Source organism: Mytilus edulis, chromosome 9 (assembly GCF_963676685.1).
Source record: "Mytilus edulis chromosome 9, xbMytEdul2.2, whole genome shotgun sequence".
Taxonomy (NCBI): Eukaryota; Metazoa; Mollusca; class Bivalvia; order Mytilida; family Mytilidae; genus Mytilus; species Mytilus edulis.
The window spans coordinates 26,294,017-26,309,219 of NC_092352.1; the positions used below are offsets into that span (position 1 = coordinate 26,294,017).

Consider the following 15,203-nt stretch of genomic DNA (forward strand, 5'->3'; position numbering starts at 1 on the left):
TGAAAAAATATCTGAAGGTGGAATGCTCTTTTACCAGATTTTTAAATCCATGTATTTTTGCATGTATATAATGTTGGCTATTGGTCCTAGTGATAAATGTCATTGTAAGATTTAAAAGATATATTATACTTTAATTGGTACCATACAATGTACCTAAAATGATAAGTTACAAGGCTACAAGCATGCAGTTAGAGCAAATATGTTTTCAAATGGTATGCAAATCTCCAGAATATGATAATAACTTGTATAGTAATATTGTTCATCCCTTGGTCATTAACATTCAGTTCATGACACAGAAGGAGTAAAGTAAGCATTTTATATCCCTTGTTTTAAATAGAAGGTTCCAACTTTCACTCAATGATAATAAAAAGTGTCGATAGAATTGTGCTGTGTATTTCATATGGAAAACACATACATGTAACATCAATTAACCCAGGCAGATTCAATCAGTGTTTTTGATATCACTGGACAATCTACTCTTACTGTGACCTAAAAACACAAGGATTGTACATCAAAAATGTACAGGAAATGCGTGAATATTTTAAGGAAACTGCACACAAATTTGAAACTTGTCCCTTGTCTGTATGAACATTTTTAAGGTAATATTACCACTCAAGAATCCATTGCAAGAGTCTTAACAGTTCAGTTATATTCAATGAATATAAATATAAATGAATTCTTTGGATTCAAGTTATAGGCCATTTACAAATTACAGCCATCAGCTTTAATGCAAACACAGCATGCTAAAAAGACATGCATTTATCACATTTGTAGTCTTGTAAAAATACATTGTGTACCGGTAGTCAAATGTGTTTTGGGTAAGAATTGAATACATGAATATCTAAAAATTAACAAAAACATGCAAACAAAAACAACACCCCAAAAACACTAGGCAATTATGGCAGTTTTTGGAAATGTACTAGCTGAAGCAAAAATAAAGTAAGAATAAAATTCGTTAATTATGTTAATATCAATCAGATTAATAAGTATGTACTAGATATTTGAAATAAAGCAAAATGATACTTCTTAAAACTAAAAAAAGGCTCTTTTTTAAACAAGTCTTAAATTGTAAGTACTGGTAAACTTTTTGTGCAAAAATCCATCTTTTACTCCTGTTATTGAGAGCATTTGAAGACAAAAAATCTGACCAATAGTCTCATAAAACTTTTCCTTACATTTTCTTTAAATTGATTGTTTTTATTCAAAATGTATGGGTAAATAATTAAGATTAAGAAAATTCCATATATTCAAAAACATTTTAACCGTGAAGTAGATTCCAGATAGATGGAGTAAGAGTGAATTGCAAAGGATGTGTATACATTCTACTTTCTATTATCTTCACCATGATACAAAATTAAAGAATGAAAGAAAATATAATACTGTGAAATGTTACATATTATTTTATATCACTATATGAAATGCCATTTTAAGTTCTAAATCAGTCTTTTTCAATTGTTTAAAGACATATATATGCAAAGAAAATAAATAACTTCATTAAAATCTTATCACATCCAACACTACTTATGTTTATATTAATTAGGTCTTGTTTTCAATAACAATTAGAAAAGATACATGTACATGTTTGTTTATCAACTTTTTTTCTTCACAACAATTAACTAATAACTATAATACATTATTTCCCTAAAATTTCCTATAAAAAGTTTAAGAACAATCTATTAATACATCAAAGATGTTCTATTTCTTGTTCTTCACTCAAAAAAACCAGCAATTTTGGATTAAAATATCGGCCTTTTTATTTTTGTTGCCAATTCCTTACAAATTTAAATCCTTTTCCTCTAGAATGCCTGTTAAGGGCATAAGATACTTGATTGATGTTCATCTTGTATTTTGACATGTAGTGTACATGTCCGAAAATATGCGAAGAAAAATATACCATACAACTTACTTTTTAAGATATTCCAGTTCGATTTTTTTAAGATTTCATGGAAAAATTCAAATTTACAATGCACCCAAATTCATGAAATTTTAACCCTTTTTTTTCAAAAACCAAAAAGAATACAAGATATATTTGATTTTTTCTTTAAATTTTACATTCTTAAGGCAGTTTGTACACATTTAATTGCAAAAGAAAATGTTTAGTTCCATATGCTATAATTTTATTAGCTAAATCTGAAATCCCAACTTTTCACTTTTTGGGCTCTTACTTACAATGTATGTGACAGTCATGACAGTGTAATCTATAAAAAAAAAGAAACATTATGGATATTTTCCTTTGCAAATGCTTTCAAGGTCAAATAAAAAATTTAATGACTTGAGTTAAGTTTTTCACAAAGGACAAGGTACGAAAAGGCCCTATTTTCACAATTTTTCAAATTCTGTTTTGGAAAGCTACTTTATATGTTAAAATATTCCCTGATGCTTGAACTTTGTTTGGATGAACTTTAAAACCACTAATTTTAGCAACTGGATGAGGTAAGGGGGAACACTTTCTGTTATTATTCAAATATTGTAATTATTATTCACTTTGCAGGTGTTTTTGTACAACAAATTTTTAGTGTTTAAGTGCCTGCACTAACGTGACCAAGGATTTTTTTTATTCCAATGTCATTAACACTGTTTTTGCTGTCTAAATCGCCGTAATTTTTCTCCGGGTCACGTACACACCCTATTAAATTTTAAGAAACAATGACCAAAAATCATGTTTTCCTTATTCTGAAATTAATGGTTTTGAAGTTTGTCCAAACAAACTTCAAACCTAAGGGAATATTTTAACTTGATATGTAGCTTTCCAAAACAGAATTTGAAAAATGAGAAAATAGGGGGGCCAAAAACATGTCTTATCGTACCTTGTCCTTTAATACTTCTAATAAAAGCAACTTAGCAAAAACAATGCGTTATATTTGATACAATAGTATCTACACTTGCTTCTGTGTCTTATGCCCTCAACTCACAAGATTTCTAAACTTAATCAGATACAACACATGTAATTTGTTTTGGTTACTACATAAAACATACCAAATATAAATTACTAATGTAAGGATTTCACATGTACAGGAATTTAATAATTATAGATTGTAACCTTAAAAACCAGCTTAAACATGTGTTATGATAAATGGCTTACAAGTATACTAATCTGACATGCTAATGTATAAAAAAAGTTGTTCCCAATCAGAAATGATTACATGATCAAAATACATATGTATTTACTCAGTGTAATTAAACATGCATCAAATTGTACAAATGGTTCAAGTTACACACGACCGTCATGACCATGTACGTCATATAATAATGTTAAAAATGTATGCAAATAATACTTCCATACAGAAATCTAAAATGTCACTATACAATTTAAGTGCAATTGATACATTTACAATTTGTATGTGGTTCTGAAAGTTCCATTCTTGGACTGTCATGACACACTCCAAATAAAGGACCAAACTACATTCGTAGCATGACTAGTATATAAATTTACTTATCCACAAAATGTACAGTTGAATACCAGAAATTTCAGGGCAGTCCAGGCTAGGGGAACCCTGTTTTGTGTTAGCCTTTTGAGAAAAAACATGTGTCTGACAACATGCACTTGGTATGTATATATATATCATTGTATATATGGATAAATTGATTACTATAGATTGTATCTTTCTTTCTGCACACCCCTGTCTCTGTAATGTATTTGCAGAACACTACTGTACATATTTGGTGTTTTTGTTTTTGTTTTCTTTTAATTAAAAAATAAGTGCATTAATTTACATTGAAGGCAGCAGTTTTCAGATGTCTACCTTGACTGAACAGAAACATGTACATGTACACAGTATCAATCTCAGTCCAGAAAATGAAGATACATTTGTACTATCATAAATCATGACAAATAATGAAGTTAAGGCTAATCTATTACATGTCAATAAAAGGGAAGGAAATTAAAGCAAAGGATTTTGTAGACAAAAAATACACGTACCAAGTGCATATAGAGAAATTATGAAATGTAGACTTACAAATGTACATGTAAATGATTAAAAAAACAGGAAATAACTAATAAACAAATCAATTAATTAGAAATTAACAATGATAAGTGTGTAGTGTTAAATGTACACAATTATTAAAGCTTTCAAATAAATCAACAACACTTCCAATCAAAACAAATAAATAATTTGAAAACAATATGTATTCTAGTTTATCATGTTTATTCAGGTTGGACTGGGCAAGTGAGTTCTCATTAACAAGTTTGTATCATCCTTCATGGTGCCCCTTAATCCAATACATGTATTTCTCTCAAATAAGTCAAATTTTCTTGCTTCACCTTACTGTATTCAGAAGAGAGAAATGCATGTGCATTGTACAATTTTTGGTACATGTCAACTTAAATAACATTTAATCATACTGGGGCCCCAGGGTTACCCGGGATAGCAGAAGTGTTAAAGGGAAAAAAATGAAGAACCATGTGTTGTACACTTATGCTCCATAGGACACAACCTCTCCAAATCAGAAATGTTTCTAAAGCAAGCAACGACACATATATCCCTCTAACATGTCTAACAAGCCTAAATTAGAAAATTTCAATGTGCAAAAAAATAGTTTTAAAGTTAATTTCTACATTACCTAAAAAATCATACAATTGATGTGCAGAAAAAGATAAAAAAAAATCAACTCTTTATAAAAAAGCATGATTTTTTCCCTTTTAAAAGTACAAAATGCAAAATGTTTTGGGGGATTAAGCTTATAGCTGCTGCTTTCGACAGGAATTTTGTCTTTTTTTTCCATTCTCATTTCAAAATAAATTATCCTGACAGATAAGTTAATTGCATGTTAATAAAATGTTGAAGTGAACAAAATACATGTTAGAAAGGAAAATATCCTTTGGTTGGCTAACTTTGGAAATAATTCCCCATTGAATCAATTATGTAACATTGTATGAATATCACAATAATAAAACTAGATATGGCTTGCATTATAATGAATGATTAATTAATACTGATAGAGATCTAATATATTCCATGTACAAAATGTACATGTATGTGCATGTAATAAGTTCCCTGAAAAAATGCTACATGTATCTTAAACACGAATAAAATTCTGTAATTTGTTATGCTAACATGTGTTACAATTGAAGAAAAACGAATTTCAAATTGGAAATCAAGTATTTAGTAAGTTCAATTAAATATGCAATGTAGAACTTTTTTTGCATCAATTTGCTATTACATTGATGTACAATGTACATACATTTGTAAGCTTAAAACATTATTCCTTTCCCCAAAAAAAATCACAACAGAAAAAAAGCACTAATCAATCTTGCAAGTTCAACATTTGTGTAGATGAATATAACACATTTGTCATGTTTATAAATACAAACAAGAGTTATTGTTATTTCATTTAAATAATGCCAATAAAGAAGGATTTCATGATCTCTTCGATTCAATATTTATGTCATTCAATGTGAGAATTTGTAGAAGTTGTTAAACCTTAAACATAAAGAGTAATATGATGTTTGTTTTCAAGTTCACATTATATTGACACTTCAGCACAATATCTAATGTCAACATCATCACTGGTCCTTTACGTGCTGTTTTGGCTTTTGTACAACATATGTTGTATAGAAGAAATGAGCAAAGAGAACAAAGTAACTGCAGTACATTAATACACTATATCGTATATTAGTGTAACTGTGTGCGCAATAGGATCCTTGGTCCAATACCCTGTATGCTAATATGTTAATAAGTAAGCCCATAATCATTTGCAGTAGTTGAAGGAAAGTTATTCCCATATTGACCCATTTTGGAATATTGACTCTCATGGCTCTTAATGCATAGTAAGAATACATTAGGGAATGGACTGTATAGTTCATGGTCATGAACCATCTTCCAGAAGCCATTTTCTGTGGATAGGTGTACCAAACATATATTAGCACAGTGATGTGATGAAACCAGTGGAGGAAGATCAATGGCTGTTTTCTTAGCACTATAAACAAAGTGTCACCTAGTTCCAACACCTTAGATACGGTGAATAGAAAACACCAAAAGCTAGTAACTCCTTCGAAATAAGACGGCACACAAATGGAATATTCAAGACTATGATTTTTAATGGCAGATATAATTTCAGGAACTGTCCTAATGGCTCCAAAAATACTGAAAATAGCCAGTCCTCCACTCCATGTCGCCAGGTAGGGTCTAAGGTCAAATCGCCGGCGGTTTGACATAACATGCTTTCCTCCAAAAATAATTATCAGATAGACTGCTGAATAAATAAAGCTGTCCGACCAATGTTCTCTCATATATCGATTAAATTCATTTTCATTAAATTGTTCCTCAAAATCAAATACATACGAATAATTATGTGCACCCATCTTTAATCTTTCAATTTCCCTACAACCCAGTCTCCGGCATGTATGTGTGGTGGGTGTTGGTTTGTGTACACGAGGTTATTGCCGTGACAGAATAGGAAAAACTTGATTGGACACTAAGAACGACTGATCTTACATTGTCCAATCAGATGTAATTTAACATAAAACCTTGTCCTACACATTGGATCTATGTATCGGTATTGATTATCATGGACAACGTATATTTTGCAAGGAAAAAATACAGATATTACAGTACAGTTTAAATTTTCTAAAAATATATTGCAGATATGAAATCAAAAGACGGTTTTATTTGGGGTAAAACTTTGTCCTGAAATGAGGTCATTGAATATCGTCCTATATTTTGACCTTATTGAAAAAAGGGGGTGGTTTTGAACCATTTTTACCTCAATTATGAAAATCTGCCCCCTATTCAACATGGCTGCAAACATTATGGGCCGTTTTTATTGCTTTCTTTTAATTTAAGGGTCCCAACGACCAATAGAGATCAATACTAAACTAACCTGTAGCCAAAATAATTTATTCTCCTCTCGAGTTTTGGGAGCGTAGCTATAATCCGACACCCCGAAATTCCGACAGTCCAGTAGTCCGATAGTCCGTTAATCAGACAATCCGATGGTCCGACACGAAGCCGTGCTGCTGCAAAGGATGATTGTCTTTTTGAAAGCGTATTAGCCGAGCAGTGTTAATAATTTTAAAAGTGGAATGCATCGAAATGGGATATCGTTTGTAAATCAAATCCCTTCTTGACCCCCTTCTTGTTTGAAAAATTAATATAAGATTCCTTACATCATCATGTCAATGTTGATAACGAGAATGTCTGTTTACATAGCCAGAAATTAGTAGTGCTTTTGCTAATTAATATTCATAATATGTAAATGAGAATTGTACCACGTGATTATAGTTTGAACTAAACTGGCTTGATATCGTTAAAATCTTTAAAACACAGATATTTTCAGTTGCCCGTCACAGAGTCCTTGTTTATAATCATTCTGATATTTCCGTAAAGTTGCCAGGCGGTCAAAATCAAAACAATGTACGAATTATGTGAATTTTTCGTGTTCTCGTGAGTTTATTCTTCTTAAAATATTGGTATTTTTATTTTACGTGGGAACCTAGAGTTCAACGACTACACATACAGGGTTTGGACTTGCTTATTCTTTGGACATCCAAGTTTCAAGTTTCACCCCAGCAACTTGTTTTTCTAATGACCTTGTTAGCCAATTTTCAACACGAAGTTTGCAAATTTGACGTTTCAGCCATTTTAGCCTGTATTTTATACTGCAATGTTAAAAGCCTCTCGCTTCGATTTTCAAAATAGCTCAGGAACCTTGATTTTTGCAAGGACAGTCATTATGTTTCGTTTAAATGGTGTATATTGTTGTGTACATTTATTTTCTGTCCCAGCAACCTGTCTATCACTTAAATTAAAGTTGAAATAGACATTTTTTCAAAAATCCCTATCATTTCAATATAATTTCTGTAACCTGTATCCGATTTTATTAGTATAATATTTAAATGAGCAAAGTGGCGTTGATTTCTGGATATGACATACATTTTGTACATGCGCAAGTGCATACATTGTACATGTAACCAGGAGCACATATATTGTTAAATATACTGTTCCAAGATGTAACGTATAAACTGGTTGAATGTGATATGTCACAAGTATTAAGCAGCAACCTTTTGATTTTCTGGGGGGGGCTATGGTTTTTTTTTGGAAAAAAAGTTTGTTTCCATTTTTTGGAGAAAAAAATAATTTGTTTTTGACCCTGAAAAAAAAAAATTGTTTGTTTCACCCTCAGCTGCCACTATATGTAATGATAAAATTGAAAGAAAAAATTGTTTTCGACTTGTTGCCAAAAAAATAGATTGGTTTTCGCCAAAGGCGAAAAAAAGTTTGTACAGAAAAAAAACCCATTTTCTTTTGTTTTCTAAAACGAGCAATTAGTTTTGATAAACTAGGAATAGTGTCATTATCTCAAATTTCAGTCAAGATGCAAAACCACTTTCAGAACGGTTTCATAGTTAATGATTTGGAGTGAAATCTTAACTTAAATTGCGTCTATTTATCATACCTTATCATTGCTCTAGCTTGTATGGCAATACAAACCGCTGTACTATCTAGTATTTTTTTGGTTTACTGATTGCCAAAACCTGAACTCTTTGCTGATAAAGGATAACACTTATATGTAAATTATTATAGGGACCTGAGCATCCCTAGTCATAGAATCATCACGACATGACACCAATTATGTGAAAAAGATTGGAATGAAATTAAGATGGGCAATGACATGAAGAAAGTACGCAGAAAAAGCAGATATATATATATATATAGCGGTTAAGACCTATGACTGCAGTGCTGAAGTTTTAAAACTCACAGCACGAAATAAGAAAGGCACTTTATTAAGAAACAATGATTTTTTTTTTATAGCAATACAAATACACTAACCAAAACATGATTTAGATTTATTCAACACAAAACCGTTGCCAGAATGCCTCTTTATTTTGAAACAATGAAAAAAATATATAGTCATTGCAAGTCTCTAACCAAACCATCAACACAAACAAATGTTTTTAGAATGTCAATTTATTATGAAATAATGAAAAAAAAATCGAATTTTGGTTAGTATATTAATTGGGCAGTAATAGTATTGCTATAATTATGTTTATCATTGTTTTCATAATAAACAAAAGCAAACGTATAGGATGCAAACGGACTTTTGGTAAGAACGTGTAGGGCGTGAAAGTGAAAGGGGCGAATTTGATTGAGAGCGATCATGTTTTAAGGTGAACGGACCCGGCTTCCGTTCATTTCCGATTCGTATGGGATTGTTGCGGTCCTGTACAAGATGTCATACTGACTGATTTGTTAATTTTCTGTGTGAAAAAATATACCAATTTACAAACGTTCCATGTCTTTATAGGCATACTTTTCAGAGACAAGTGACCGTGAGTTGGACTATCGGGCTGTCGGATTAAAGGACTGTTGGATTATGGGACTGTCGGATTATAGGTCTGACCCCCGGGTTTTCGTTTTATCAAAAATGCATGATGTCACAATTCCATTGAAAAAAACATGCATAGTACGAATTCATATGATGTACCAAAACCTATGATTTGACGATACCCTTAAAATATGCTAAACCTAGTCCAAAAAATTATGACATCTGGCAAGGCTATTTTATTTTTTCTGGGACGCTTCTAGGCGTCCCAGAAAATAAATAAAATAGCCTTGCCAGACGTCACAATTATTTGGACTATGCTAAACCATACCCATAACCTTATTGCTATTTGTCCACCATAACTGGACTTCACAAAGGTTCCCGTTCAATTTAATGAAATTATCTGACGCCACAATGGAAAAGTGATTGTTGTATGATATCAAAAGTACAGGAGAAGCAGACTCTCGTGTCAATTACTGAATTAGCAGCAAAGATTCAAAATAGCAATAAGGTGTGTTCTAACCACAACACAAGCCCTTACCCTAAAACCTAACCCTAACCTAAATCAAAATTGTTATAATTGCATTCATTTCATCACTAAATGGTACAGTATGCAAACCTGGTAATAATTAAATGGTGCCAATGGCATTCTCAATTTCACCAACCATTATTATGATTATACATTAATTTCAAACACTTCAATTCAAATAAACCACACTTAATTTGGTCATATTGCATGACAAAATATATCTTCTTTATGATAAAACTTTAATTAATTACTATTAGAACTATTTGGTTAATTTATTGAGCAGTTCTGATAGTTTTTTTCAGTCAGATGCTACCAAAATCTAAAATTTGGCGATGTCTTGTAAAGTCTGAGATTTTATTAATTTTGTATTGAAAATCCAATCAGATTCATTTTACCATTAGATATACTCACTGTTCCCAGGTATGACCTATATATAATGTATAAATGTATAAAATATAAGAATTATTTTTGAGTTTTTCCAAGAATATCAATCAAAAAAAAATTCACAAAAAGTTATCAGGAAAATTTGGATTCAGAATATTTTTATTGTCAACTACTTGACCACAATATTTTTTTTTATATCAAATTTGGAATCAGAAAAAAACATCAGTAAAAAACCTATAGAAATGCCACAAATGATGATCAACAAAAAAGGAAACATGACTTATTGAAATAAAGGAAAAAGAATAATTCTAAATTTTTTACAAAGTGAAGGATGCAGGCTCTTGAAAGCCTCTTGTTTCTATTTTTTTGTGTTATCATTGATATTTAAACAATAAGAAAAGCTCATTATTGGTTTTTTTTTATTTTTTAAACCATATATCATATAAATCATACTGAAATTAGAACAAATGCTTCTTTGATGTTAATCAGAATTTCATCTGTGTCACTGTATACTTTGACACATTCATATAATTTATAAAAAGTGAAAACTAAGAAGGGGTTTCAAACTATTCTTCTATAAGTAGCGTTATGTTTTACTGGACTAGTTTGATTATTTTGTTAATTAAGGACATATTTCTGGATCATATTCCTCATACTATAGATTCATACAATTTTTTAATAATTTTTATTTAACAATTATACACTTTCAAGTATGGGACGTTGAGTGTGTTCAAACCCTGAGCATGTCAAACTCAACACTTTAAAATTAGTGTTTGCTGCTTCTCTCCTAAGCACAAGGTATTAAGGAGTGAGAGCAAAGACGGGTTGGCTCAGAGTCAGTCAGAAAGAATAATGTGCTCTAAAATACAACAGCTGTCCGAATTGTGGTGCTCAAAACCAAATGCTGACATTCCATAAATATATTTTAAACTTGTGAAGTTTTTGAAGAGCAACACAGAAAACACAATGAAATTATGTTGCAAAATAATTTATCCTCATATCATTCTCTTTATAGGTATTATTTATATGTTGATGTTGATACAGACAGTCTATTCAGAAAATTTACAAAATGACCGAACAGATGTTAAACCAGAAATTCTCCAAAATAATGAGGAAAGTGGAAACATATTAACAGTTGATGTTGGACAGGGGGTTGATAAGATGGACATAGTTACAGAAGGAGGTAATCCCGATCTTTCTCAAAATGAGGATATTACACAGAAAAATGAAGATACCAGCGAAGAAATAAAGGAAAAGGAATCTGGAAGTTCTTTTTCATTTGGGAGTATATTGAAAAGTTTTGTGGATCCAATATTTGAAGAATCTGAAAAAAAACATAACGAGGAGCCAGAGAAAGAAAATGTGACAGCCGTTAAAAATGAAAGCGTTGTTCAAAATGAAACAAGTATTGGCATTTTAGAAATCCCATTGATAGACCGAGACTTGAATCGAACTGAGAAAAAGACAAAATTTAAATGCATCAGTAGAAATATGACACTTGAAAATATCACATCAGAAGTTCAAATTATAAATAACACAAGACTTTTACAGATTTTAAATTTTGAACAGAATGACACATTGTCAGACTGTGTTTTGGTTATGTTTTATGCACCCTGGTGTAGATTCTGTTCCAAAGTAGCACCTAGTTATAATGCTCTAGCTAGAGCCTTTCCTGAGCTAGATGTTGTGGCAGTTGATGCAGCTCATTTTAGCAAGTAGGTAGATTGCCTTTCAAGTTGTAATTTATGATTTTAAATAAATATATATGGGTAATTGGAATTAGTGTGTTGCCAAAAAATGTTTCCTGCTTATTAAACTTAATGAAAACAAAAAAAAATAACATCAATTTTTTTTGTGATTTGAGTTTAGAGGCATGTTATGCATGTGCCTTTTCCACTTCATAATACATTTGCAAATCCTTATGTTTTGACTGGGTTTTTTTTATGTTAAAATTTTGAAAGATGAAGATTTTCTGGTATTTGTTGATATTTTATTATGTGAAAAGCACCTTGTGTAACATGTGTAATATAATACTAACTACAAATATTAAAACAAAGTACCTGTCCAATGATCATTACAACATTATAATGTGAAAATAAGGAGATGTGGTAAAGTTGCCAATGAGACATGAGAAAACATGAGAAAAAAAAAGTATAAATAACGACAACCAACCAGCATGTAGATCTAGAACAGTTGTTTAACTGCAGAATATTAGAAAAACTATAAAAATCTGTTGCAAAGGGATTGAATCATCTGCCTAAAGAAACAAAATAAAATTCTAAGCGTACTTGCAATCAGGTTTTGCAAAGTACTACAAATGTATGCAGGCAAGAAAACCCCTGTGAGAAAATCTAATGGCTAACATGTATAATGTCATGAACAATTAATTTTTTTTACAATTTATTTTAAGTGTAAGTAAAGGCTTGGTACTTGTAAAAATTAACTTTAACAATCAAAGTACATTAAAATTATATCACCCATTGCTGTGACAGTGATTTTTTCTGTTTAACCTAATTTTTTCATTTGTATTCTAGCTTGAATGCCAGATTTGGAACTGTTTCTGTACCAAATATACTTCTATTTCATCAATCCAGAGCTGTTGTGAGATTCAACCAAACAGAGAAAAAGTTTGATAACCTGGTTTCCTTTGTTAAAAATCATACAGGTAATGATTATGTTATAGATTCTCTAATTCTTTGGAAACTAAGGAAAACTGATATTCACATTTGAAAATACATGTATGCACATTTTTGGGTACTGACTTGATATCTAAATTTTCCAAAGTTTATCACAACTTTTGAGATTTTATATTTTAAAATATAGTGCATTCACACGGCATTGATCATACATGTACTATTCTAAACATCCTACGAATGATGTCATTGTTAAAAGTAATCTTTATAATTTTAGTTATCTTCCTTTGTCCAAATATGTAGTTGAATCAACTGCAACCAATGCTTTATACAATACAATGTTCAATTTTTATTCCCAATGATAAATTAAAGCAATTTTAACCCTTTGGTGCTTACAAGCACTTCAATAAAGTTTTTGTTCCTTGATGAAGTGATTATTTCAGTTTCAAAATAATTTTTAAAAAGTTCAACATTCATATCTTAATTATATCACTATTAATGTTTTAGGGATGGAGCCAGACATATCTGTCAACATTACAGAGGATGACTATACCAGACCATTACCAAGTGTACCAGCTGATGAAACAGATTATTTATTGTGGATATCATGGTTATTTGTTGTAATCTTTGTATCAGTTGTATTTGTAAGATCTTCATACGGACAGCTTTACATTAACAAAGTTAAAATATTATGGCAGGAGCATCAGCACATAGAGTGAAATGTTTTACTGAAGTCAGTGATTTGAGTGAAGTGTCCAACTAGTCAGTAATTACCACTGCATCTAGTCTGGGATAGTCTGCAGATTCATTTGCACTGCTACCGGTATATTGCAACTGCATTTGCTGAGAGAGACCTGGTTATATTTTGATTGATTCATCAATCTTAAAAATATGTTGTTTAACGTACTAAGCCATCAATAAAAACAAACAATCGTGTGCTATAAATTTGTATTATCAGTGTTAGCGAACAAAAGTTGTATAAAAGTCTATTAGAAACATCAGATAGAAAAAAAACTTAATGCATTTTATTTTTATTTATTTGTAAGTATGTTGTTTTATCATTAAATAAAAATCATGTTTAATACTCCATTTGCTGATTCTATATTTGATTCTGTTATTACACACTTAGTACTTCCTTTTGTCAATTGTAAACTTGTTCTATGCCAGACAAAATTAACTTTTGCTCTCTCAAAGTATGATATAAAATTGGAAGTGACATATCAACATTTTATTTTATTTTTTTATGTGAAAAATAACTACTGGTATCAAAAGTTTTCAACTGAGTAAAAATTAAATGTAATTGAAAGATTTGACAAACTTTAAGGTTACAGTTAAATTTGCTTATTCCTGCTAACTCTCCATTGTAAATGCAAATGTATGTTTCTACTAAGTGAGACAACTTAAAATGGATCTCTACCTACAGAGTGAATTACAGGAATTGGTGAATAGACTATTGACCAATACATTGACTGTAGTCATAATTTACCATTATTATATCACCATTAAAGTGTTAGGCTTTCTGGCATAGCATTAATTTTAAACATTTGATAAGAACTATCATGTTAACTTATACATGTATGACACAATGGAAAATTCATGAGAATTAAAGAATGTTTGTCATTATTTTCCATATCTTGTTTGGTTTGTTTTTCCTGTGGAAAATTTCTATCCATCCTTAATTGGAATATAACTTCTTACATTGAGGTAAATTTTTGTGTTTGGGAAATTGAAATAAAAGTATCAATTTGCAATACCTTAATTGTTTCATTTCATTTTCATGGATATGTGATTTCGTGGTTCTGCCAAAGTTTTGATACAACTTTATAGTAATTTGTATTTCATTGATCATCTAAATTTGTGGTTTACCTGTACCTACGAAACCCGCAAAAATGGTATCCAACAAATAATAATAAATCAACAGTATATGGTGAGCTTTGTAGTGTTTTAAATTTTTACCATTACAAGAGTTACAAATGTAACAGAATTCCAATCTGGCAGCATTTGTATAATTGTTAAGTTTATATTAAAAAAAAAACATGTATATGACCTTGATGATTCATACCTTGTATTCAGTTGCTCTTTATTATGAAGTTTCAGTCAATTAATTGTCTATTGTTTTACCTGTTTTCATGGTTCAACAACTGCAGAAAAAATGTAAATTTTTTTTTGTGAATGGAATTGCTCACACCAATTGAGTAATAGGATAATTATATTTGGGTAAATAAGATCCTTGCAAGGGTACATGCTCCCATGATCTTGACCTCTTTTCATGGATTTGTTATGAGGTCCCTTTCCCAGATATTAAAAGTAGTAGGTCAACTATCTTTGGTGTATGGAATTATTGTAATGTCTAAATGTCAAGAGTGGCAGGTGTCATTAGACCTTGACCTAATTTT

At 30.7% G+C, this 15,203-nt stretch overlaps 2 protein-coding genes across 5 annotated transcripts; one reads left to right on the top strand and one right to left on the bottom strand.

The window, feature by feature from the left end:
* Positions 1-313: 313 nt before the first annotated feature.
* On the bottom strand, positions 314-6,386 carry LOC139487924 (very long chain fatty acid elongase 6-like). The gene has a single exon (XM_071273162.1). The coding sequence runs from the start codon at positions 6,299-6,301 to the stop codon at positions 5,504-5,506; it is 798 nt and encodes a 265-aa protein (XP_071129263.1). The 5' UTR covers positions 6,302-6,386; the 3' UTR covers positions 314-5,503.
* Positions 6,387-6,416: 30 nt separating this feature from the next.
* Positions 6,417-14,560, top strand: LOC139487923 (thioredoxin domain-containing protein 15-like). 4 transcript variants are annotated; one of them, XM_071273158.1, is made up of 4 exons: positions 6,417-6,613; positions 11,190-11,889; positions 12,709-12,839; positions 13,315-14,560. In XM_071273158.1, the coding sequence occupies exons 1-4, from the start codon at positions 6,586-6,588 to the stop codon at positions 13,524-13,526; spliced, it is 1,071 nt and encodes a 356-aa protein (XP_071129259.1). In that variant the 5' UTR covers positions 6,417-6,585; the 3' UTR covers positions 13,527-14,560. The 4 variants fall into 4 exon arrangements, with proteins under 4 accessions (XP_071129259.1, XP_071129258.1, XP_071129261.1 ...); XM_071273157.1 differs by having other exon boundaries at positions 6,436-6,550; XM_071273160.1 differs by having other exon boundaries at positions 6,480-6,636.
* The last annotated feature ends 643 nt before the right edge of the window (positions 14,561-15,203 follow it).